The sequence below is a fragment of the Morone saxatilis genome, unplaced genomic scaffold, assembly GCF_004916995.1.
Source record: "Morone saxatilis isolate NCDOM2014 unplaced genomic scaffold, NCSU_SB_2.0 Contig3, whole genome shotgun sequence".
Taxonomy (NCBI): domain Eukaryota; kingdom Metazoa; phylum Chordata; class Actinopteri; family Moronidae; genus Morone; species Morone saxatilis.
The window spans coordinates 12,687,686-12,714,130 of record NW_023339873.1 but is presented as its reverse complement, the minus strand read 5'-3'; the positions used below and the strand labels follow the sequence as shown (position 1 = coordinate 12,714,130).

At 40.9% G+C, this 26,445-nt stretch overlaps 2 protein-coding genes across 3 annotated transcripts in view; both read left to right on the top strand.

The window, feature by feature from the left end:
• slc38a6 (solute carrier family 38 member 6) overlaps window positions 1–4,253 on the top strand; it is an 11,415-nt gene extending 7,162 nt beyond the window's left edge. The window contains exons 7-16 of one of the 2 annotated variants that reach the window (XM_035674742.1): window positions 390–475; window positions 569–627; window positions 708–779; window positions 1,244–1,300; window positions 1,746–1,825; window positions 1,939–2,039; window positions 2,121–2,245; window positions 2,644–2,788; window positions 3,108–3,202; window positions 3,339–4,253. In XM_035674742.1, coding sequence (XP_035530635.1) covers window positions 390–475; window positions 569–627; window positions 708–779; window positions 1,244–1,300; window positions 1,746–1,825; window positions 1,939–2,039; window positions 2,121–2,245; window positions 2,644–2,788; window positions 3,108–3,202; window positions 3,339–3,422 — 904 coding nt within the window. In that variant the 3' untranslated portion in view covers window positions 3,423–4,253. Of the gene's footprint in view, window positions 1–389; window positions 476–568; window positions 628–707; window positions 780–1,243; window positions 1,301–1,745; window positions 1,826–1,938; window positions 2,040–2,120; window positions 2,246–2,560; window positions 2,789–3,107; window positions 3,203–3,338 lie in introns of those variants that run through there. The other variant, XM_035674743.1, reaches the window with a different exon arrangement.
• Window positions 4,254–13,069: 8,816 nt separating this feature from the next.
• The window catches only part of prkcha (protein kinase C, eta, a), a 22,858-nt gene continuing 9,482 nt past the window's right edge, over window positions 13,070–26,445 (top strand). Inside the window, exons 1-10 of the mRNA XM_035674692.1 lie at window positions 13,070–13,743; window positions 18,498–18,561; window positions 21,400–21,553; window positions 21,649–21,683; window positions 21,777–21,859; window positions 22,458–22,587; window positions 22,680–22,813; window positions 22,918–23,049; window positions 23,342–23,515; window positions 26,019–26,173. Coding sequence (XP_035530585.1) covers window positions 13,393–13,743; window positions 18,498–18,561; window positions 21,400–21,553; window positions 21,649–21,683; window positions 21,777–21,859; window positions 22,458–22,587; window positions 22,680–22,813; window positions 22,918–23,049; window positions 23,342–23,515; window positions 26,019–26,173 — 1,412 coding nt within the window. The 5' untranslated portion in view covers window positions 13,070–13,392. The remainder of the gene's footprint in view (window positions 13,744–18,497; window positions 18,562–21,399; window positions 21,554–21,648; window positions 21,684–21,776; window positions 21,860–22,457; window positions 22,588–22,679; window positions 22,814–22,917; window positions 23,050–23,341; window positions 23,516–26,018; window positions 26,174–26,445) is intronic.

Sequence of the window (26,445 nt, the reverse complement as noted above, 5' to 3'; positions counted from 1 at the left end):
CCCCCTCCCTTCCTTCTCCACAAGCTCCCCAATCCCGAATAAACCGCCAAGGCTATCCCTCAGCAAAGGAAAATATTATTCCCCCTCTCCAAAAACCCGGCAAGTGAAATGTGGTCTCAAATGACGGAGCGACACAACGTTTGCATGTGAATTACATAATTGTTATGGTTTGCGAGAGCTAAAGCCCTTAATTCGTACCACATGATGAATCTGTCGCTCTGTATTTGAGCACAAAATGGAGACAAATTTCCAGAGACGGCCCTTTTTTAAGGTGTTGAAGATTCATCTCTGCTATCCATGACATGCACTGCAGGACCAGGGAGATGATGGGAAATGCAGCTTGATTCAGCTTTGGCCTTTTTAATAATTCATGTCCACTTGTTTTCCAGAAATCCCTGGTATGAAGATGGCAGGTTGCTTCTGATCCTAGTCACACTATGTGTTGTTCTACCTCTGTCAATATTGCCTAAAATCGGTAAGTAGGTAGATCAAGTAGCATCCTAATCTGCTGCTCTGACTGAATGTTTGAATTGTTGATTCTCACCAGATCTGTCTCTAACCCCTCCAGGCTTCCTGGGCTATACCAGTAGTATTGCCTTTTTCTTCATGCTGTACTTTGCAGTTGTGGTGAGCTTTAACACACCCCTTCAAAATCATACATTTTTCATCTTTTTTGTTGCTGACATGTTGTGTTGTCTCCTCTCCAGATTGTGGTCAAGAAATGGTCCATCCCTTGCCCACTGCCTCACAATGTGACTACCCTTTCTGGTACCTTCCAGGTAACAACAACAACCTCAGTATCCTTCTATTCTTGTCTGCGTGCACACAAACACGAGTACATAAGATACCGTGAGTCTGATGTAGGTAGTCTGCGCCAGACGGTCACGGCCACAGGATTATGGGGAAAACCCTAGAGACTGAATGTACTGATTGTGTCGACTCTTGCTGATGAGGACCAGAGAATGCTGCAGAGAGCTGTGTATGGTGAACGGTGCCTGTCCTGAGGGGAAGGAAGTTCAGATGACCTTGCATCAGTCTGGAAATGACCCCTGGCCTTTTGGAATTACACAGACCATAGTATAGCTTCAGACCTGGCATGGTTTACTTAGATGGTTGTTTTCCTTTTAGCTCCAAAGCCAGGCAATGAAATCCAGCTTTATGTTTCTCCCATTTGCAGCTGCACTGCAGAAGTCATCTCCTCTCAGAAATAACACGCCTCCCTCTTCTCTCCTTGTTTCTCCAGATATCAAATTCCTCTGACTCAGAATGTACACCCAAGCTCTTTGTCATCTCCAGTAAGGTACGTGTATTAATCCAGCCTTTTTCTCTACGCTGCACATGCACAACCTGTTAGGTGGCAAGTGAGGAGTTGTTGAAAGTGGGTCCGCTGCAGTTGTTTGACTTTGGTGACAAGTCACACACACTATATGCAAATAACTCGAGGACGCTATTCAGCTGTCACTCACACTTATGTTTACTTACTCACATTCGGCCATATGTTAGAATTACACTAAGTACATTTTTTGTGAGAAGATCCAACACTCACAGAATACCTATAATATATATTTTCCTCCACTGACTAAACCTATTCTGTTCACACCTGAACATCCTCACACTCTGCAGCCCAGATGCTAATTACTGCTACACAAACCATACCTTGACCCACCTGCCCCTTCACTCCTGTGTAACAGTGTAAGCTGATAATTTGTTAATGACGGCTGTGCTCTGACTGATGTGTGTTTCAGAGTGCCTATGCCATCCCCACCATGGCCTTTTCCTTCCTGTGCCACACAGCTATCCTGCCGATCTACTGCGAACTGGACCGGTCAGCACTGTCGTGTCTCACTTTTATATTCGCTCTTAATGTGTAATTATACTCAGTGAATCTATTGTTCATCAGTTGCGTAAACTCAGTGAATGTGTCCTTGTGTCTTTCAGACCGACCAAGAGCAGGATGCAGAATGTTACAAATATCAGTATTAGCCTCAGCTTTCTGCTTTATCTAATTTCTGCATTGTTTGGCTATCTCACCTTCTATGGTAAGCCTACAGTGACACACTTTTTTGTAAATGTCATATCTGTAGGCATTGTACTCTCATTTTATTTTTGTCTCCTCATAGCTCATGTGAACTCTGAGCTGCTGCTTGGTTACGACATCTATATGCCTCGAGACATCATGGTGATGACTGTTCGATTGGCCATCCTACTCTCTGTGTTGCTGACTGTGCCCCTTATTCACTTCCCTGTGAGTACACTGACGGCAGAATATTCTTTCAACACAAGCAAAAATTACCCAAGAGTCATGTCCCTTTTTTTAGTTTTTTATCACTTTTTAAAAAACATTTTTATTAATGATTTTAATATAGGTGATTTTCTCCTTAAGTGCTATTTGTGTGTGGATTTATATGTATTTATAATGCTGAATTTCGAATTAAATGTACGTCTACATTTGCTAAGTTTCTGTTTTGCAACTGGAAAAAGAAATCCTTAAAATACTACTGACAAGTTCTTCTTTCCAGTCCAAACAACACCACTCCAGTTCCCTTCTTTCTCTTTCCAGACATTTGGTCAGAATCACTAACACAGTACATCTTGTGTGAGTATGTTTGGTTCAAATGAGCTTTGTTTGTGTGTATGCTGCAGGCCCGTAAGGCTGTGATCTTGCTGCTGTTTGGAGGACGTCCCTTCTCCTGGCTGATTCACATCATTGCAACTCTAAGCATCCTGGGTGTGGTGCTGCTGATGGCCATCTTTGTGCCTGATATCAGAAATGTGTTTGGCGTAGTGGGTATGTGTTTTTGCTTTGCTTTGTTTTGCTAGATATTATGGTCTTTGTAAATTATAAGTTTTTTTTCTAATTGTACAGACGCTGTACGGTCACTTAACTGTGACTTTAAATATTATGATCTGTTTTCAGCTACAGCAGACATTAAAAGCAGCCAAGATGTCAATATTCCACAATTATTGATCGCGGTGGCTAAAATCACAGTATCTGCTTATACATAATTAATGGTGCAGCCCTGCTCAAACAGTTTATGAAGCTGCTTTTATCAGACATATAGTATGTTGTCTGTGCACTTCCAGTGAATTTCCTGTTTCTTTCCCAGGATCGACAACATCCAGCTGCCTGTTGTTTGTTTTCCCTGGCATTTTCTACCTCAAGATCAGCAACCGATCCCTCAGATCATTTGACTCCATTGGGGTAACTACACAAATATATGAAATACTGTTAAGCTCAAACAGAAACATTTTGAGCTCATTTTACTTACCAACTACTACCAACTGTTTTTTTAAGGTAATAATGGTAACTGTGATGTTTGTGCTCCTTGCGTCCCTAGGCTTTACTTCTCGTGGTCTTTGGTTTGATTATGGGACTCATCAGCTTCTCTGTCATTGTCATCACATGGGTGCAGGAGTCTTAACCCTCTCTGGGCCCCACATTAAGCACAAGAGCAAAGAAAGGGAAAAGCGTGCCAAAGAAACTGAATACTGGATAAAGGAAGGGAACAGACAGATGCTAATCAGCATCACCTCAGGCAGATTATTTATGGTAAAGTTCTTCTCAACACTAGACTAGTGTTTCTTTTTCTGTACTTTCTAACTCACAAAACCAAACCCAGCACATACCAACCGAAAGAAAACGGGGACTTTCTACTCCCTTTTACACATCTTTCCTACATGCAGACTTTTAGACTTTTTCAGGAAAATCTGTTTTTTTTTATTCTGCCTTGAACAAAAATAGACGAGGCTTACTGCAAAACATAACAATAAAATAAAGGGTCAAGCAAGTTGTCAATTACCGTAAGTTCATTTTACATCTTTTTTTTTATTGTTTAACTTTTATAAAACTTTGAATTCTTCTGTATAGATGATCGTGCACCTTATGTATATCTGCTGGTATTTGAAAATTGTGTCAGGTTTACTTCTTTTTTCTATTTTCTTTATGACACATTTTCACAGTTTTACTTACACAATTACTAATTTTCATTCCCTGATTTATAGCCATGTATTTTATTCACTTTATTAGGGACAGAGCCAGCGACCGCTGGAGGTCCCTATTGAAACTGCTGTTTCTTATTATTATTTTTAGCGACTTCGACTGCGTTTTTGCCCCCCTGAACATATACGAAAACTCAATTTTATTTGGCAAAGTGGTCAGGCCTGGCGAAAAATTTTATATTCTATGTGTCGCTTTCAGGTTGGCCACTAGGTGGCGCTACTATCATAAAAAGTGCGTTTAGGCTGGATAACTTCTGCATTAGTTTGTCACACATTTCCAAAAAACCTTCTATATCCACGCGGGGTTCGGGTGAATGGAGCTGAATCTCCCTAATATAGGCCAGCGGCCCACTTCCGCCTAAATAGTTTTTCGGCTAGAGCGAAAATGTCCATAAACTACTTTTTCGTGTTTCTCCTACATGCTTTGTCCGATTCCCACAAAATTTTTCACGTAGCATCTGGGGACCGTCCTGGCAAAAAAAGTATTTGAAGAATTTTGATATTTCAAAAAATAAGCATGTTATAAAATTAGCACTTCCTGTAAATTTTTATGGCATCAAAGTCAGCCATTTTGAATTTTTTGGTCATTTTCTGTGATTTTTTCTGTGTTGTATTTTGAACAAACTCCTCCTAGCGGGAATTCATCAGATCTGGCTTCAAAATGGTCAGTACAATCAAAGTATCCTTGGCTGAATGTTAAATAGCTTGTGCTATTTGTGCACGTACATTGCAAGGGCCGTGGTCCGGTGGCGTGTCGTCAAAGTTTTGGCCAGGTTGAATCGAATCTGACAACTTGCTTGCATGCCATTTTCCGGGCTTTAAGGGCTTGTGTTTCTAACTAACTCCTCCTACAAGGATTTTATCAGATTGAGCTTCAAATTCCATCACTGCAATCTAGACACATTGGTGGATCAAAAGTTGTGCCTATTTGTGACTGCTACGTTTTTAACCGCGTCACCATGGCACAACGTTGTCGAATTCTGGCCGGATTGGCCATAAAACAGATAGTACTCATATCTCAGTACCATGAACACGTCCTCACAACCTGTCAGTGTACATGGTCCAATCTCAAATGAAAACTTCAGACATTTTGGATAAACAGTCCCGCCCTGAACACGTCTCTACATGACAATATTCAGATATTAGTGATAGCGGCCACCTACTTGGCAACAGGGAAGTAAGCGCCTTGCATTAGCGACTTTGATCTGATAACGTGAATTTTCATGTTGTGGTCCGCACGTGTTACGACGGCACGTGACGCGCCGCAGCACGCCCGAGGTTGCGTGCGACGTGCGAGTCCCGGGGCAACGCTGCAGGCTTTAATTGGTTTTGTCTTTTTCTTTCAAGCTTGTTTTCATTGTTTAAGCCACGTATTGATTTGCCACACCACTTACAGTCCAAACCTCGGGTGTTTCTGCTGCTACTCGTGTTCTTTAAAGCTTTAATGAATGTGACAAAAACTGAAAAGTTGGGACAGAGATTTTTAAACTAATGGGTTTTTGTTTGGACCAGTTAATTACAATGTACTTCATGTGGTTATAATGTAAAATAATATAATTGTATTCTTCTAATTACTGGCATTTAATAAAAGGGAAATTGTTTATGTACTGAAATATCAGTTTGCTCATTTATCCACTAAAATGTCTTTATCGGTGTTATGGAAAGCTCATCAGTCTAACATGTCACATTTGTAGATGTGTGTTTGATTGGCAGGCACAGTATTGACGCTGAGACCTGCTCCTCTGTGTTGTACCGTGGGTTCAGCCTGTAGCTAATAAAAGCCACATGCTCGGTACGTTTCTAATCATGATGCTGTTTAGATTGTCTTCATGCTGCCTCTGGAACCCTACAGCCACCCAACTGCTGCTTTTAATCGAAGGAATTAGGCAGAGCAGCCCCACCGTCCCTGCAGAAAGCAGTGGCTGCCCGCTATTCACACCCCCTCAAGGGAGGTTCCCCAGTGCAGGAAATATCCCTGACCTCCATCCTCCACTCCGAAGGACACTCCCATAAGAAAGTGTACCACAACTACTCTCAACACTGAATATATCTGGTAGTCAGTAGAGGTGGAAGGATTCAGTGCCTTTACTTAAGTAAAAGTACCAATCCAACAATGCAGAAAATACTCCATTATAAGCCCTGAATTCACTCTTACTTAAGTTAAAGTACAGAAATATTATAAGCAAAATGTACAAAATATCAGAACATTCTTCTGCAGAACTTTTCTGCAGAAGAATGTCCCCTGTGACGGCTGTATTTATTATACATGATATTGTTAGATTGTTAACACTGTAAGTAGCATGTTCCTGTAGTTCACTGGTTCGCTGGTTCCCAACCCCCTTCAACGAGCCAAAAGCTAAATCTGAAGGGTCATGAGATGATTAATGGAGAGCTACACAAATTTATATGAATTTTTTTTATTTATTTATTTTATTTATTTTATTTATTTATTTATTAACTATCTTAGTAGTTAGAGTGGAAATGACTCTTAGGTAGGAATCTGCAATGTGATCTTTAGCAGTGCATTGTATTTTATAAGGTTATCACACAGAATGTTTTTAAATGTAAAATCTGAAACATATGCTGTCATATAAATGTAGTCCAGTAAAAAGCTGAATATTTACCTCTGAAATGTAGTGGAATAGAGTATACTGTAGCATAAAATGGAAACATCCAAGGTCAAGAAAGTCCAAGTACCTTTTGAATAAATGTACTTGGGGGAGGGGAGTGTGACGTAATATATAGTAGTTTAGCACTTCCATCGACCACCATCAACCGTCTGTCACCATTCCTGTTGAAACACAAGCTCTTTAAGGAATTAAAACAGCTTCTGACTCCTATACATTGGTTCCTATGGGGACCACAGAGCGAAACCCACTTGCAACACAAGATTACCACCTAGTGTCAGACTGTGTTCACAGCAGTCTAGTTCCTCCTCGTTTCTTTGACATTCCTCTCTTGGTTTATGAAAGCCTAACTAGGAAGAGATAACCAGATGCTCCAATTTTCTCCAAGTTTTATCATGTGTTGGAAACATGCACGTTAACACAGACCAGAACTGTTTTTATGGAGGTCTGACTGGGGCAGTGTCCTCAGCCAGGGGTGGGAGTGTTTTTGTTTAGTTAAACTCACTCACTCCCTGGGCCCATGTCCAGCAGTATGACAACACCATCTCCCAGGGTTAAAGGATGGAATGAGGCGGAGAAAGGATGGTGGGCTGAAATTAATCCCCTGTTGGCAGCCTCTCCTCTCGTATTGTTTTAAGAGGTGTCGGCTGTGTTCTTTGAAAATTATTTTCTGTTGTTAGAGATCAGGATTTTTTTAACAGCTGGGTCTGATCCCAATGTCACAACTTTGACCTTTGACACAGTGAGACATCTTATTGCACCTAACCTTCATGGATTAGGTCAGTGATTTCCAACTAGGGTTATATGAATCCTAGGTGTACTTCTGACTGCAGTTGCACGGGATTACAACAATTCATTCAATTATACTCAATTTAAAGATCCAGTGTGTAACTACTACTACTATGGGCAGAAATGGAACATAATATTAATTAGTGTTTAATCAAATTAATATAGGAATCGTTGTATTTCCGTTACCTTAGAATGAGCTGTTTTTATCTACAGACGCAACAGGTTGCCTTTTATGGAGACCACCATGTTGAACCACCATGTTTCTACAGTAGCCCAGACCGGACAAACAAATACTGGCTGTAGATAGGTCCTTTCACATTTCTTTCATGGCCACTGTAGTTGCTCATACACATTTCACAGCCTGTTCTTCCAAGGTTGTCAAATGCAGACACAAGCAGGGGCGAAGTCCTTACCGCAGTGACCATGGGTTCGACTCCGCCCTGTGGCCCTTTGTGTGTCATCCCCTCTCTCTCTCCCCCCTTTCCTGTCACTCTTCAGCTGTCACTATCAATTAAAGGAGCAATTTGAACTAGCAATTTGGATGAATTTTAAAAGACCCCCCCCGCCAAAAAAAACCCCAAAAAACCCACCAAAACAGTAACGAGCAGTGTCGTTAGTTTCGATCTCGCCAACTCGGATGGCCACTAAATCCTACACACAGGTCCTTTAATCAAACTAAAAATATCAGCACAACAAAATAATATAAGTGACATACATTAGTACTACAGGTATGGAGGAAAAATAAAGTAAAGGATAAACATTTGAAATTGTGAACTAGCTACAAGTAATAAACAACCAGTATAATTGTTGGCTAATGGACAAATGGCTTCTGTCCTCCAAGAGGTAACATGAATGTAAACCTGACCAGCCTAAATTAACATTTACAGTTCAACTATATGAAAAAACTCCATTAATAGGAAAATATTTTGAATTTGGTGTGTATCTGACTGTGCTGTGGGGTTACATCTGGACAAAAAAAACAACTGGAACAACTGGATTAGATCATGTGCATCTAAATTGTTCAGTATGACTTTGTGGTGAGGTAATTGCAATCCTCTACAAATTACTACTGGCAGAAAGCGGAGCCAATGCAGAATTCCACTTCCTCTTCCTGTTTGTGTTACAACAACATCAGATGAACGTGCCATTACAGGTAGTGGATGTCAGAAACTGCAGCAAATCTGAGAACATCCACATCTGCTTTCTGTTTACCCGCATGATCTCGTTCAACCGGCATTCCTGGCTGAAAGGTGTCTTCAAGGGTCTTTTCACATAAGCCTTTTAATGCTGGTTGGCATGATGAGTGGTTTTCCTTCTTAGTCATGGTGGCGGACTGCAACTCAGCAAATGCCATCGATACGCAAGTGTCATCACTGATGAAGTGCTCTCCATCTAATTTTGTTTTCTGTCCCTCCAGTCTCTCCGTTCCCTCCGTCTACCATCACTCCCTGCTGCTTTTCTGCTTTTAATCAATTTCCACGCTCTATCAGAAAACATGCTCTTTGTGTCACAGTAAGAGCATTCCTCACTCTGAGGACTCTTTTCAGACAGCAGATGTTCTGGCCATGATAGAGTTGACTCTTTTTACACTCAAATGTATTCATGCTTTTTGTAAAATCATATTGATAAAAGGCCAACAGGGTAAAGTATAGACTAGGACACTATCAGCCAACAAAGTGTGAGGCAATTGTTTGTAACAGGAAGCATAGATCATTATTTCCTGTAACAAAAGCTCAACAGGCTGTGCTTATCTTTAGCGGTCTTTATGTGTGACATCATGTGTCCTGACAGTGTCATCTGCTTCTGCTTTGTACTAACCAATGCGTCTTACACCTTCTTCACCAGAATAGAGACTCTTGAAACAGTGTCCAAGGCAAAAAATGCCTGACAGACTCATCACCTGTCATTCCACAATCAGGGCAAACACAGTAGCAGCAACACAATGATAAAACCGACTTGACTCCAAGATCGCAGTCACCATTGTCACCAAGACAGATTTTATATTGTCAAAGTGAAACAACTCTTTGGTAAATAAAGATGTTTTAAAATGTATTGCAGTGCTATGTTATTTTGGCACATGATAAGCAGGGGTTGGGGGGTAGGAAGGGTATTCATGGAGGCCCAGTGGTCAGCAGCGCAGTATGGAGCTCAGTCTGTATTTTTGGGGTGGTGAGTAGGGGTGAGCTTGTCTCTCTGCGATCCCATCAGCCCTGGGCTGAGCTCTTAATGCGGCCCTGACGCCTTGCTGGCGCAGGGGCCATGCTGCCTCACATCTGGAGCCAATTACACTGGAGGGGCTGTGACAGAGCCCCCACCACCACCACCACCACCACCACCTCCCTCTACACGCTGCTTCACTGTCCAACACAACTCTGACCACTCTCACAGTTACATTCCTACACTTTTCACAGCACCGCTCTTCATGTTTATCCCTCTCTCCTCTTCTTTTTTCCCATGCTTTTCAAAAAACACTTTATCTTCTTTGATTTTCAACTAATCAGCTGTTAAAAGAAGAGAATCATGGGTCCAATCTCCCCTCATTTTCTAATAAATGTCTTTAATAATAAAAAGCATGAGCTCAATATGACACACCAAAACACCTTCTCACAACATTGTGGTAAAATTCTTCAGAATAGTGCCATCGTAAGTCATGTTTTCCTGTGGTAGAGCACTGGCAGTAAACACCACTTGTGAATAAAGCACATTTAGTGCCAAATCAGCTTTTACAGGTGTGATTTATGGAGTGCCTCTGCTTCCACACCGGAGAGCCCCAGTGATGTGTGTGTGTTTGCATGTGTGGCTTGGTTGAGCCTGTAGGTTTCTATACCTGAGGAGAGGTTGGGGTCTTGTGACTTTAGAATGGGGGTTAGTTCTGTGGAGGCCTGGTGGGGGTGTATACGGGCCCCGCAGGATTTCTCTCACCGAGGTCAAAACAGTTGGGTATGGGGTTCGCCATATCTGGGCCATACTTTCCTTTCCCTACTGCCCCGTTTGGCACCAATGCTATGGTTCATTAGCTGCAGCTATAGGGTGTACCTGGGCAGGGAGCCAGAGGATTGAGCTGTCCTGGGTTACACGGACATAAATTGGAGCATAGACTATGAAGTGAACGTGGAAACTCTACAGGTGGCTGAAATTAAGTCGTATACACAGAATCAGTCTGCTCTGATATATGGGAGGCTTTTGATAGCTGGCCTTCTGCTTGTGTGCAATAAAATCTTTGGCATATTGAGGAGATACATCAGAAGTATTATATGCATTCGTGCCTGCATGCGTGTCTAAGGTGTGCACGTGTCAGTGTGTGTACATGTATACATGAAGTCTGTGTGCTCAGTTAGCTGTCTAGAGTCATGTGAAGTTGCAGACTTCTCTCATGGGTGCATAATTCAAAATTTGGCCATGACACTATGACCACTTGCAGAGAGAAAGTTAGGCTGGAATGAGTAGGAAAGGAAGCGGGGCAAAGAGCCACTGAGCTGACAGAGCTGAGGAGAAAAAGAGAGGGGGATTGCAGGTAGAACAAAGAAGCAAAACAAATCATCCTGGACCATAAAAATGCCAGGTCTGGCTCCGTGGTTAAAAAAAGGGATTTTTAAAGTTGCTTTATCATAAGAGAGAGGCAAGCAGGGAGGAAGAGGAGGGTGGAAGGTGAGGAGAAAAACATAATCTAGTAGTCTTATTCTGCCCTCTGCTGGATAATTTGAAACTAAAAATATCTTAATATTTAAATATCTTAATACTCAAATGGAGCTTCAGTGGTACACTCACTACTCGTGACTTATGACCATATTGTAAAAATACCATTAAAATACCTCGACTCTAAAGTGTTGAGTGAACAAACAGCCTGATCTGCAGCATACATTTCAGGTGCACAAGGTTTCACTTTAACTCATCAGGTCCGACAGAGAATACAAAGCTAGCTGCTGCTGATGGCTGTGAGTGCATTCACGCTCCTGCACCGAGGCAATCTGCTATCTGCCTGCTTCATCATTACGACCTTCTCTGCTTGCTCAGTAAGGTCATGTCTGAGACGTTGTTTACAAGACAGTCTCTATCCCAGGGATGTGTAAGAGCTGGGACCCAGGTTCTTTATTTATAACAGCTGGAGCAGAGAGATGTGGAGCGCTGACATTTGGCAGAGTGGGTTGAGAGGTCAAGTCTAACACCAATAAAGTGGAGACTTTGATCATGGCATTTATGGATGGAGCAGGCACAGCACCCTCAGAGAGAGAGAGAGAGAGAGAAAGGCATTTAAAGTAGAAAAGAGAAAGGGATAGTACTGGGAAGACAGAAGGGAATTAATCAATTTGAAATATCTGTCTTTTACTTTCACCTCAGGATTTATTTTCCGTCAGCAACTGGAATTTTGCTTTGCTGCGTTTGCTTTTTTTTCCCAATTCATCAATAAATCCTTTGGTCTGTTGCTTGCTGCTGCTTGTTTTGTCTGACAGATATTCAACTTACAATGACAGAACCTACAGATGCAGAAAATCCTCACATGTAAGAAACTGAAAATAACTAATGTTCAGTATTTCTGCTTGATAAATGACTTAAACTGTTAATTTTCTTATGATTGACTAATTTATTAATTTGACTCATCATGTCAGTGCAAATCAAAACCATTCTAAATTTGTGATTAGCCACAGACTGGTTTCGCAACACTAGCCTGCACTGATGAAAATCCTGTTGAGAATTGGATCCTAAACAGTGACTGAGTTTTTGTCTTTTTTTTAGTCCCCCAACATAATGGAAGTAGCCTACATTATTACATCACTGGCGTACCCCTTTAAGTTTCATTTACCCTTTAATTTCCTACATGGATGAGAAGTCCCATCTGTCAGCCACTAAATGGACCTTGAGGAGATGCTGTTTTGTCAACTGTTGCTGAACACTGTTATTATAACAGATGCTGTTCAACAGACTGCATCGACACATATTTTTATTTCAGTTGCACCATCCAGGAGCTGACAGAAATATGACTGTACATGATAGTAAACAAACTGTTCTGAGATACAACAGAAAATCTGGTATATGGTATTTATTAAGGGTTGTTAATCAATTATGTATCAATGCTTTGTAGTTCACCAACAAGTCATTAATAAAAACAGCTTTTGTGTTGCCTTTGGTCTTTGACTTTGGTAATAATGCAGTTATGTATGGTGGTAATCCATAAACAGTTAATACTGTATGGTTTCTCACTTCCTGATCAAGTTGGGGGGAGAAACACTAAATCCATTTATTATATTCTAGAAGTTAATTTAAATTACAGCCCTCATTACCCACCATCAGCCATTTTTGTGAAATTAATTCATGCATTTCAGTTAATTTATTTTATTCATGCATGTATTCATATATTTAATTATAGACAAACATTGTTGTGTTCTCTAATAAGTCAGGTTTAGAAAGAAAAGTCCTTACAGTCATTGCCCTGTCGTTCAGTATGACTGCCACCAGAGGGCGCTGTTTCCCCACAGCCTTACAACAGGTGAGCCACCACAACACCTTCAGCGAACAGAGAGTGATGCATCATGGTCAGTATAGTACCAGACTCCTCTTTCTAAACAAAAAAACTACAAATTCAACCACGTGACACACGAAGCCAACAGTGACAGGTTGAGAGGTTATGTGCTACATATTTGTGCGTGCGTGTGTAGTCTAAGTTATGCGGAACTTGTGCCTCCTCCTCAGCATGTCTGTGTTGTGGCTTCCTTCTTACTGACGCTCTCTGCAGCAGGGTGACACAGAGACAGCTTCACGGGGCTGACAGTGTGTGTGAGGCGGGAGGACGGGATGAAAGAAGCGGAGCGCAACAGCTGACACACAACCAGAGATTATTAGTATGAGTTTATTATCACAGCGCTGTGTTTAGTCCTTGTTGATATTTTTTTTAAATATATCTCGTTTTATTTTTCGCTTTGACTGCTTTTTTTTTTTTTTTTTTTACTTTGAGAGGTTGAACTCGCTCGATTAAAACAAAATGAAGTTTAACGGATATCTGAAGCTGCGGATCGGTGAGGCTGTGGACCTGAAACCCACGACCTTCTCCCTCCGCCACTCCGTCATCTTCAACAAAGCCCCCCCGGCTCTGGACCCTTACATCGTAGTGAAAGTGGACGACTACAAAATTGGGCAAACTCACACCAAACAGAAAACCAACACGCCGACGTACAACGAGGAGTTCTGCCTCAACGTGAGCGACGGGAAACAGATCGAGATGGCAGTTTTCCACGACACTCCAATCGGATATGATGACTTTGTGGCCAACTGCATTATGCAGTTTGAGGAGCTCATCAAAACCTCCAACACAGGAGAGACTTTCGAGGGCTGGGTGAGTACAAAGTGAGGGGGGGAATTATGTAAACAACACTCCTCATAACAGTGAACATGACCATTAACCTATGTTGGGTCCCAGTTGACCCATAACCCCAGCACACCCACACCCAGAGATACCACACAATATAGTTTCCAGTGCTGAGTAAGTACAGCTGTATTTGTTTTTCTTTAAATGTATTATCAGTGTAGTTATGATCTGAATGCATCACACTCATTAAAACAAAAGAAACTGGACCTGCAAACAGGTGTACAAGGACTCTGATGCAACCAGGCCAGCTCTGAATAAAGGTTCAACTATTAGAGAAAGTATTATAAATAAGTAAATGTAGAATAACAAATGCCAATTGTAAATTAAAACACACAACAGTAAGTAGTGCTTACACTAACAACAGGTGTGCATGTGTTCAGAACTCAGCTAACGTGTGGGCTCGTATACTGGTAACCCCTTGATACTACTACTAATATTAATAGTATCAGTGCATTGGTTATGAAGCCACCCAGCCCTACCAGAGACCTAGATACCAGCCTGTGTTTATATGCTAGAACAAACCCCGCCCCCGGTTTTCTGTGTCTCAATAAACTCAATAAACCTGCTAATTTGATTATAAACAACTTTGTTGATGAATGCGTCCTCTGTGAGCACAATGTCAACATGTAAAAAAAGAAGAGGTGAAATAAAGTGTCCTGTCTTTGTTGACTTTATTGGTATATAATTGACGGTGAACTTGAGGCTGTGTGTTGGCGGACCCTGAGTAAAGGTATTCTAGTCCTGTCTGTAGAAACCAATAGATTAATGGATGAATGATCAAATAGGGCCTAAGAGTCAGAGGAGGCCTTAAACTAGAGCCTTTAGTTGAAGTGACCGACAGTTGTGTTTCAAGTGTTTCTTGTTGGAAAGCCAACCAGGAATTTATAGACTTTTTCAATTATAATTTGTATTATTCTTTTTGGTTGTTTCCTGGTACGGGGACCTTTTGTGTCAAATCTTATATCCTCAAATGAGATTAAACAAATCTTAAAAAATGAGTATTTCTACTTTTAGAAGAACACTGAAAAACAAATAACCTAAAAATAAAATATAGCCTCATTTGAATTAGAAAGCTCATCATCAAAAGCCAGAAATTGTTCCTTAAACTACCTGTGTAACATAACAGGTGCTCTTCCCCCCATACAGGGACATTGCAGTTTTTTCCATGAGAGCTGTGACATGCTGATTAGTATCTGAGAGAAACAAAGCATAAAGCGTGGAGCAATGTTGTCTACATCTGTCACTGTCACTGTCAGTAACTCGCCGGTTTTTCTGCCTGAAAACAACAACAACAACATCTGCACTAAACCTTCCCCTCCCGCTCTCTGATAAGAGATCCAGCACCTTAAAGCACAGACTTACTAGAAGAACAGCACCCTCACATATTCACACATATAGGCCCATGTCTCAGTGTGGCCATGTGCTGGACATAGACCTTCTCACATCTTGTGCTGATCAGATTAGAAGCTGACTGTGATCACTGGCAAATGAAACCACAAATACCTCTGCTGTGGCGAGGTGTTAATTTTATGCTTGCAGGGTGCACTAACAAACTCACATTGCCTGAGCCTGCACAGCATTCGACCTGCCTGTACAAACAAATGTGTGGTGATAACCCCCCCCCACACACACACACACACATGTGCCCATCCAGAAGTTGCCATAAGGGAAAAGTTCACCATACTTGGTTGATTTAGATGTAAAGGAACCTAGTTTTCAATATGTCTCATGCACACTTGATAATTAAGCAAACAAACGGACCTCATCAAAGCTCAGATTAAATGTCTTAAGTGTAGTATCAGATTAGTCTCATTCTCTTTTCAGACACAAACAAGAAAGCGTCGCCTTCAAACCGGAGTTTCCCTCCTCTGACTAATTTTCATCCCTCTAGGACTATAAGCCACTGCAGGTGTCTGTGTGTGTAACCTGAACCCTCGCAGGGCCTGGAGCAGGCTGAGGTGGTATCGACTACGTACCAGAACACTCTCCTCACATGCTCGATTGTCTCTCTTCTATAGACAACACAGCTTTTGTCCATTAAGCACCTTTTCTAAAAATGTGTAAAAAAAAAAAAAAAAAGTGAGTTAAATCACCCAGTGGGGGTTTATAGTATGCAGCAAAAACACTTTCACAACCTGTGAAAGCAAACTCAGAATTTGTGTTTTAGTAGTAAATAACTTCAGTGGCCTGAGCATTTCACCAAAAAGTAATGTGAAGCAACAACATGTAAGCATTTAGATTACGTAACACTGTGCATTGGAGACTAATGCCACAAGACCACACATTTACATGTATGTATGCATGGTGTTTGAGAAGTGTTGCGCTTTGATAAAGGCAGACATAACTCATGCTCAAACCATCACTGACTGAACCGAAGATCATTTATATGCATGCATTTAAAATGTGTATAATACCAAAAATGTATGTATTGATGCATGTTTGAGCAGGATGAGTGCCCTCATCTTCAGCGAGACCCCGAGCATTGAGGGGGAAGTGGTATGAAAGTGACACTCGGTTTGCAGTTTTAGAAGAAGTAATAAGTTCTCTGAGCTTTCTCACTTTGATACACAAGCTGAAGTCGTTATCCGCTAGATCTGAACTGTGAAGACTTTTTGTGCTTTGTTGCACAGAAGTGCTGGGCTGGTTTGTTTCACACATGAGGCAGGACAGGCTGAGACACAAGCCTCCACACGCCCACACCACTGTTTATCACAGCATTCCCACCATCTGATCAGTGCTCAAGGGCCTACTGTTAAAATAGTCACTCTCTGTTGGCTACTATACAGATGCTGTACTTTCTCTCCTCCCCCTTTTTGCGGTGCATTCACCCCATTTTGTGCACACAGTCCAGTTTGATGCACTTAAACCCCACAGAGAGTGGAAAGGTTGGTGCTATACTATAAGGTCAACTTCAGCAGAGTCTCTTAGTTGCTCAACTCCTTCTAACTTAGTGTGAAGTCATTGTCAGGACTGACATCATCCATCTAAAAAAATCATCATGACATTTAGACACATGAGGCCAGTTTCCTTTGCCTCCCACCTGTTGACATAATATGGCACAACATAGTGACATCTTTGACTTGTTACTCAGTTCTTTGAACTATTACATTTCACAATCATTTTCCTATGATCAGTAGCGATATATGTGTCGTGGTGGGGTTGTTTCTCATGCTTGAAGTCCTTCCTCGTGAGGTGCACTGAAACTGAAAGTGGGCTAAATATGGCCCCTCAACATTTTCCAGCACTGTGTACAGTCTGCTCAAGTGAAACGGGCCCCATCCCCTATGTTAAAAAATACAAAAAAACAACTACTTCCTCTGTTATACAGCAATAAGTGTTCTGCTTTTAAACTACACCATCATGCTGCCATCATGCACTTCTATTTTAGTTCAGATCTGTTCCCCGTAATGGACAAATTCAAATTTTTTCAAGTCTGTCTTAAAACGAAGCTCAGAGGCGCCCCGCTAGCTCACCTGGTAGAGCTGGCCCCCCCACGCACCAAGGCTGAGTCCTTGCCACAGCGACCATGGGTTCGACTCTGACCTGTGGCCGTCTTTTCTGCTAAAATACATTACATTACACATAGAGTCAAGCCAAATATCCAGTAGTCGATATCTAATAGCAGTCACGGAAAATAGTGTTGTGATTATCTTCCAAAACTGCAGTCTTTTTAACACACAATTCCCTCTTTTTCCTTCCCTTTCTTTGCTGAGCTGCAGCAGAGTGATAGTAGCACAAAGAGGGAATCTGACAACAACCAATACTACTTTTGATGTATATATAGATAGACAGACTTTGAATCAGACTCCTTTTGTACAGCTGAGCTTCTTATATTATAGGAGAAGAAATTTCAGAAATGCATTGCAGCTTTTTAGTTCTTAACCAGAGCTTGACCAGAGTAAACAAGGGTGAAAATGCCAAAGATAATACTCATAGAGGAAGTCTTCGCAGTGGAAAAGTCAGACTTTCTGTCTAGACTGTAGACTGAGAGGATATGAGCAGGTAACCAAAAACAAAACTGGAGATGTTTTGAGATGAAGTGAAATGAACTCTTTCTGAAACTTTTACACTAAAGGCAGCGAATGAGTGGCCACAGTTGACACCGAATGTGTCACAGTATTTTCCAGGCAGGGTGCATGTGTAACATAAATAGATCATTATTTAAGTGTACAGTGACCCATGTTTCCATTCAGTGGTTGCTGCAGGAAGTACCTTGTTCCATCTGCTGTTGTTTGTATGTGTTCGCGTTTGGACATTTGTAAGTCATCATCACTCACAGCTCACAGCTGAGCATCAGGTCTCCACAACCTCTGTAACCAGCCCAACCTGCCTGACCTGATTTTTTGTCTTTCTGTTAACGCTGTCAGAATTCCTCCGACATTACATACACATTGAAGAATGCGAAAGAAATATACATATACCAGAGCTGAGGCTGATGCTCAAATGTCAGTTAACATCTTGTGCGTCTTTTTTTAACCCACTTATTGTAACTAAAAGCACAAACAACTTTCAATTATAGTTTCAAAAGCCATATTTCTGATTTACTTTTTGTTTAATATAGTTTGGGTTACACACATAGATGATTTTGTAAAATAATAAATTGGTCCTGTACAATTGTGTAGCATCTGGATACCCGTCTACTGTACTGTACTGTACTGTTTCTGTCTAGATATTTGAGTATGCACAAATATAATTGTCTTTTTGTGTTTGTGTGTCTGCAGATGGACTTGGAGCCAGAAGGCAAGGTTTATGTCCATATTTCACTCACTGGATCCTTCACAGACGGTAAGGCTGCCCAGTGTTTTCCCCCCAAGCTTAAATATCGCTCTGAAATCTCTCCTCCTTTTTTCTTTTAAGTGTAGTCTTGAAAAACAGGTCCAACCATATGTGAACTGAAATGGTCTCTGTCTGGTCTTCGTAGTCTGAACACTGTTTTAAATAACTATTATCTGTGAGACATTTACACCTGTGTAATATTAGAGGTTCCGAAAATAGGTGTGCATGCGTGTGTTGGTGTGACTTGAATAGGTTGGTATGTGCCAGGTATGCTTGTTTGCTTTGTTCATATGTCAGAGGACGTTAATATGAATGACAAGTGTAGCTTAGACATGTACATGATCTTTTAACCAATGAGAGCCATTTAATAAAGACAGGCCGGAAGTGAAGGAGCTTTTGAAGCAGAAGTCTGGTTAGCTGGTGATTAGTTGCCTTCTGTTCCCCTTTTTTATCTGCTACCATCATAACTCACTGCCTGCTAAACTTCATGAAATACTAACGTACTAACGGTTCATTTATTTATGAAACTAAATGAGAATTGCAGTTTTTTCATTTTCTTTTCCCTTTGTTGGAAACTAGTGGGACATCTTAAATTCAGCTCTGTGTTTTGGCTGTTTTAGTAATTGGAGTTTAATATATGTGTATATTATTTGATTGATGTGATTAATTTACAGGTTCTCTCAGTGTTTTCCTCTCATGTTTAAGTTTACCAGCGTTTTCTGAACTTTTTTGCCAAAATCCCCTGGCATACTGCTCAGATATGACCTATTTTCTTTTCGCCCCTCTTGCCCTCTGCTAGTCCACTGGAATGTTTGCTTTGCAGCAAAGCACCATACTGTCACGAAACCCCTAACAAACATTATCATTTACTCACCAAACTTTGGAGATAACCTCTGCTTTTTAAATGGATATTTCAGTCACTTGATTCGAAAGGTTACTATTGCTGAAATACTGGTGACCTGAAAGGCAAAAACATTCTGAAATGTTCACCTTAACCGTCTGCTGGTGTCTGGAAGTCCCTTCCTTTTGATGGACTGAAAGCAACACCTTGCAACAAGAGTCAGTTGCCAAATATAAAACAAATTTCAAGCTCATACGTGATAGCCAGTGAATACACCATTCCTGCCATTTTTCACTTAACAATAGGGCTGGATGGTGTGCTTGATATTACTAACACAATATCATCATATGGCATGCGTGCAAAATAACAAACTAATGAAATTAATATTTGATGCAGAGGACAGCTGGACTGCTTTGTGTTACATCAGACAATACCCTTAGTTTTAATGTACTAATTTGGAAAAACTGGCATTGCAATATTATTAATATATAATATAAAATTGTTGCCCTGCCTTAGTCAATATGCTCTTTAAACTCGATAAATACAAAAACAAAAATCTTTCTGATCGGGGCAAATATTCGGTGCAATGCAACAAATGGTCCATTAAACTTTCACAGAGAAAAGAAGCTGTGCATATGTTCTGTCTGACTGTAAAGCCCCCTTTTCACACTTATACCACAAATATATCTGTTGTTTGCAGGGGATGGCGGGGGCTCAGCATATACTTTTCCGTAACACATATGTGGTTTTCACCCCACAAGTAGCTCCACTACACATACTTAACCACGCAAATGTGCACAGATGTAAAAATATATGCACATGAATTTACACAGTATAATGTGTAAATTACTGTATATCCTTTTTTAAACCCTTTTAAATAACAGTCTTCTGTTTCATTCGTCCACATTAAGTGGGCCCGAGTGTCATTCATTTAGAAAACTAAAACTTCCTTGTGGCATAAGAGGGAAGGTCTTGGATCTTTGTCGTGCCACAGTTAAGGTCAGATGAGACGAGAAGGAGAGGAGAAAAATGAACTGATGAATTTCCCCTTTTTTTTTGTCTTTCTTATTTTTGCTATGGCAAATAATTTGCTAAACGATTGTCTAGTAGTAAGTAACATCAAGTCAAACAGGGAATGTTAAACTGGGCATTGGCAAGTATTTAAAAAAATCATTCTGGGAAACAGGACTGAAACTATTTGTGGATTAATGAATTTATCGATCAATTTGAAATGCACTGTGTGTTTGTCTGAATCACCCGAGTCACTTTTACATAAAAGCTTGTCTGTTCTTTGATCTGTTGGTCGCACAAAGAAAGCAATTTAGAAAATTTGGATGGACATTTTTACTATTTACTGACATTTCTTTTTTTATTTAATCAACAATTTATCAGTTGTTAATTTAGACAAAATGTTTTTGTTTCTGGATTCACATTATTCAAACCTGCAATTTACAGCAGGCTGTAAACACATCACAGACATACTATCACCTTTTAAGTCGACACAGCGACCTTGTTAGCCAACATTTGCTTATTTACACATCCAGCAAATACGAAACAAGTGGTAGCATTCATTTTTAGCTCTACACCAACTCCTGCGGGAAGTATGTAGCTGCTAAACGCTCCACTGTGTTCATCAGCTAGTTGCTAAATTTGTCTGCTGTTCAGTGCTGAGCAGGTAGTGCTGCTTCGTCCTGAAAGCGGCTACCTGCTACCAGCAACGAGAGTGAAGCAGAACAGTGAAGTTGTGGGTTGCTAAAATGATGAGCTGAGAGATGTAATAAAGCTCTACAGAGTGTACTATCACTATCACCAAGTGATAGTCATTGTTAATATAGAAATATTGATTATAGCTGCTTTTATTCCCACAAGGTGATAACAGTGATCCGTTCTAAATGTTAACATATTTTCAAACCTAAGCTATTTTGGTATTGGGTCTAGGAATTAGTTTATGGATTTTGTTGCACTCCTTTTCTTTAAACACAAACTCTCTCGTTTATTTCTGCCAGATGATGCCATACTGAAAGAGAAGACCTACAAGCAGTTTACGAGGAAGCGGCAGGGGGCTGTGAGACGGAGGATCCACCAGGTCAACGGGCACAAATTCATGTCTACTTTCCTCCGTCAACCCACCTTCTGTTTTCACTGCAAAGAGTTCATCTGGTAAGAAAGTTGAGCAAGGGCGAATCACTGCTTCTTGCACGTATCTGTGTGGACTGTAAACTGGATCTCATTGTGCCTCTTGTGTCTGTTTATAGGGGTGTCTTTGGAAAGCAGGGCTACCAGTGTCAAGGTGAGCACGCTTTTATTTTCTCTTTGTGCCTTTTGAGACAGTTAAACAGAAAGACGCGAGTTTAACATCTAGTGATTGTTTTTTTTTTTTCAGTGTGTACCTGTGTGGTTCACAAGCGATGCCACCAGCAGGTTGTCACTGTGTGTCCACGCATGAAGAAGACAACAAAAGAACAGGTAAGACACTTTAATCAGCCCAACAATCACTCCGCCTGTTTACTAACAGCATCAGTATCAATCGCAAAGTGTCAGAAGGTTTCAGGCACTCAAGCAGCTTTTGTAATACAGGATGTGCCGAAGATAGCAGAGATGTTAGACAGACCCCTCCCACACACTCTCACATAACTACACACACACACCTCTGATTAACACCTGCAGTGATCAGCAGACTGTACGGGTTCCTGTTTCTGTGTTCTGGTCACTGAGCCAGAACACTGTACTATATTCTGCCATACTTTTCCACACACGTGCTTGTTTTAGCATTTACATATTTTTCTATAAATACATTTGTGCTTGTTTTAGCATTTACACTTCGTCGTTCTTTCCCCGCTTTACTACGTTTTTGCTGAGCACTACAAGTTTCTCTTCCTTGGGGATTTCAGAGAGAAGCAAATGCAGCAATAAACTGAAACAAGGTCCACTTATGACAAAACTAGGACGTAAACATTTTTCACAGTGCACTCTATGTGGCATTATTCATTCATTAGAATATGTATGGTTGAACACAGTGTTGCAACGCATTGAGGTTAGATTACAGTATGTCTTCTCTCCGCAGCCCATAAACCAAGGCTTTAGCATCAACGTCCCTCACAAGTTCAACATCCACAACTACAAGTCGCCGACCTTCTGTGACCACTGTGGCTCTCTGCTGTGGGGAATAGTCAGGCAGGGGCTGCACTGTAAAAGTAAGACCCTTGTCAACATTTGTCTCTCATAAATCAGGATCTCAAATGTTCCTTTTATTGAGTTTTCCTGTCTGTGTGGTTTCTCTCTTCAGTCTGTAAAATGAACGTTCACATCCGCTGCAGAGGCAATGTCGCTCCCAACTGTGGGGTCAACAGTGTTGAACTGGCCAATAAGCTCGCAGAGATGGGTCTGCAGGCTGGAGGAATCGCTAAACGCAACTCAGTGGTACAAATTTCCCAAAATGAGTCAAAAGACTGTTTCATGATTTTACTGAAATGAGAATTTAATTAGGCTGACCTGAGGATTGTTGTTTTTTTTTTCACTGACAGGCCAAAAGTGTAGGTCAGATGAGGGCGCCCTCTGAAAGGAGGGAAAGTACGGAAAGTCAGCAGCAGACCCCACGCCTGGGCATCTCGGACTTCACGTTCCTTCAAGTCCTTGGCAAGGGAAGCTTTGGCAAGGTGGGAATGATGAGAGAGGATAATGATAAATGCTCTGTGTAATGAAATGATAACCACGTTGAAGAATCAGGAAGACGATTGTGGGAATATATACAGTACAGAGGAAGGTCTTTGTGGTACGGTCTAGAGGCGTTTAATTATGGAATATTTAATAACTATTTTCAAATAATTTTGTAATACAAAGCACATTAGTCAGCATTTCCATAACCACTGACTACATTTACTTAAGTAAATAAACCAATCAATTCTGTGATCTCTCATCTATCGTACTCTGTGTGTGTTGTATGTGCAGGTGATGCTGGCGAAACTAAACAACAAAGATCGGGTTTTTGCGGTCAAGGTGTTGAAGAAGGACATCATTTTGCAGGATGATGATGTGGAGTGCACCATGACGGAAAAGAGGGTGCTGTCACTGGCCCGCTGTCACCCCTACCTCACACAGTTGTACTGCTGCTTCCAGACACCGGTCAGTACAGATGTGCACACATGCACTTGTGTCAGAGTTCAGTTGGCCTATACTGTATGGGAACCAAATACCTTCTCCCTTGTCTTCCCGAAGAAAGGTTTTCTGATAAAGTTGTGGCATAAACAAGTGCTGTTACTTAAACCTTGAATCACCCTTAAATATTTCTGTACTACAGTACTTTGTTAGTCTTCATGTAAAATAGTTTTCAGTACAGCCTTGCTTACCAATAAATTAATATAAATACAATTAAAAAAAATACATTTTACATTTTAATAAATACCATGGGATTCATAAGAGTGGCATATTATTAATCTGTTTCCAAATGTCATACTACATACTAATTATAGGCAGGTTATGAGTATGCAGTGTGATCCCATTGGAAAAGTTGAAGTATACTGGAAAAAAATGACAAATAAATACACTGCAGTTGATGTACACTGATGTTCTACAGTACAATGCACAAATAAAAAAAGAAGCTACTGACGGCTGCAAAATATTAAGTCATAGCAGATGAAGGTGTGAAAAAAAACTCTAGGAAACAAACGAATAGAAAAATACGTATTTTATCTTTGGAGAACATTTTGCTTTGTCTTTGAGCAGTTTATTGGGGGTGGCTGTGGTGCAGAGGCAGAGTGGGTCGTCCCCTAACCGGAAGGTTCGATCCCCGGCTCCTCCTGCCACATGTTGAAGTATCCTTGAGCAAGATACTGCACCCCAAATTGCTCCCGATGCTGTGCATCAGTGGATGAATGTGGATGCACAAACTTTCTGTTTGTGATGGCCTTTTTTGCCATCCATGTATGAATGTGAAATGTAGTGTAAAAGCTTTGAGTGGTCGGAAGACATGAAAGGTACTTTACAATCACAGTCCATTTCCAATGATGTGACTGGTGATTCAGAGGTCTGGAACTAGGCAGGAGCAACTGGTAGTTCATGTCAGGGCTTCCCAAATTTTTCCATGTCAAGGGCTATCACAGTTCAGGGTGATTCAGGGGGCGGCTGTGGCTCAGAGNNACAGGTCCATTTACCATTTAATCAGTAGAGGTATTCCAAAGGTGCAGTTTGATTGTTTTCTCTTTCCTCTTCAGCAAAAATGGCTAAGTGCATTGATGTTTGTATACTAACAAACAAAAAAGTTAAATTTACCGTAGTGTGTCATTTGACCACAGCATTGTAATGTGTAAATTGGTCAGCAGGTGGCAGCAGGTTCTCAGTCTTAAGCCTGAGGGAGCGTGAAGAGGAGGAATGAGTGAGTGAGGCTGTTCTGATAAAGCCCTTCTTTCAAGCGCAGACAGGAAACCTCTAATCTGCTTTTGTTGTTTGAACCGCCACTGACCTACTTCACCTTGGATCAGGATAGAGGAGCACGCAGTGAAGAATTAACTCAATGACACTGCCTCCCTGACCTGTTCGAACCCGCAAACAAACACACAATCCTTCTTACTCTTTTAGTAATTTTGTACTAATTTTGAGCTTGTTTACAGTGTGATTTTTCAAAATGCAAGTGAGTTTGTGTGGAAAGAGTGGCAGAGGGGATGAGAAGGCAGGGATATGTTGCGCCTATGGTGAGGAGAAGTGAGCATCCATTTTTTTTCTTTTAGCAAATGGTGCGTCTCAGGAGAATTGTGCTTCAATTCAGCAATTTATCATCAGCTGCTCATCTTTAAACAGCAAATTAAATCTAGTTTTGCGTTTCCCAACATCTTACTCTTCAATTTTACGGCGGTTTGGAGGCAACCTTGCAAAATAATTAGAATTACTTAACAGAGGCAGCCATTCATTGGATCTGAAATGACCACCCCAGGAAATGGCATCTGTGGTTACTTCAATGTCAGTAGAAAGAAATTCTGTAGAATTTAATTTAATTGAAACCATGAACAATGGTTTTGAGATAATATCGGAGTGTGACTAGCATTTTAAAACGTATAGCCCAATAAGACCCAACAGAAATGTACAACCAAGAAACTTTTCCAGTGTGAATTTAAAGATTCCCACAGAGTTACAGTTAGACCACACACAGAGTGTGTCTGCTTTGCTTGTGCAGCACATTATTATTAAACTTTATACCTTTAATCTCTGGGTGAATACCAGACCACTCTAAACCACAGAGCAGTTAAACAGACTCAGCTCAGGCTGAATGTCCTGATTCCTTCAGGAAGCTTTATGGGCAGATGTGAACATCACGTTCTACTGCAGTGTGTTTTTTCTATCCAGCTGTCATTTTCTAGATCACATATCGACCATATCCTGTAATGAGAAAGTAAGATTTATGGGTTTGATCAGTATTTTTTTGCCCCGCTGACTTTCAACTGCAGTCATTTCTATAGGAATCCATTAGACAGACATGTGAAATTTATGAGAAGCAGACATGTATCCTTGGAGCCATCTCAGCATGGTCCATGGTCATGGGTTCTTGGCCTGTTTAATAACATGGGAGAGTCTGTGAGGCTAATGCGGTTTGTGCACACATGTGTGAATGTCATCTCCTCGCTTCCTTCTGCAGGACCGTCTCTTCTTTGTGATGGAGTTTGTGAATGGTGGCGATCTTATGTTCCACATCCAGAAGTCCAGGAAGTTTGAAGAGCCAAGAGCACGTTTCTACACAGCAGAGATAACCTCCGCTCTCATGTTCCTGCACAACAAAGGCATCCTCTACAGGTTTGAATCAGGGAACACAAATAATGGAACATATCTGTGCACACAAAGGTCTCCAAAGCGTAAAGTAATAGTCTAGTGCAGTAAGTCATTCATTTTAATTACATAGTTTGTCCTTTAAAAGCTCACCTTCCAAGCATGCCTGATTATACACTAATGAACACATACTAATTATATTCCAGATCCTGCACCGTCTTGTTTAAGAATATTGGTTCTCATCTCCAGAAAAGTCATGAAAATAGGGAATAGGGAGGTTTAATTATTATTATTATTAT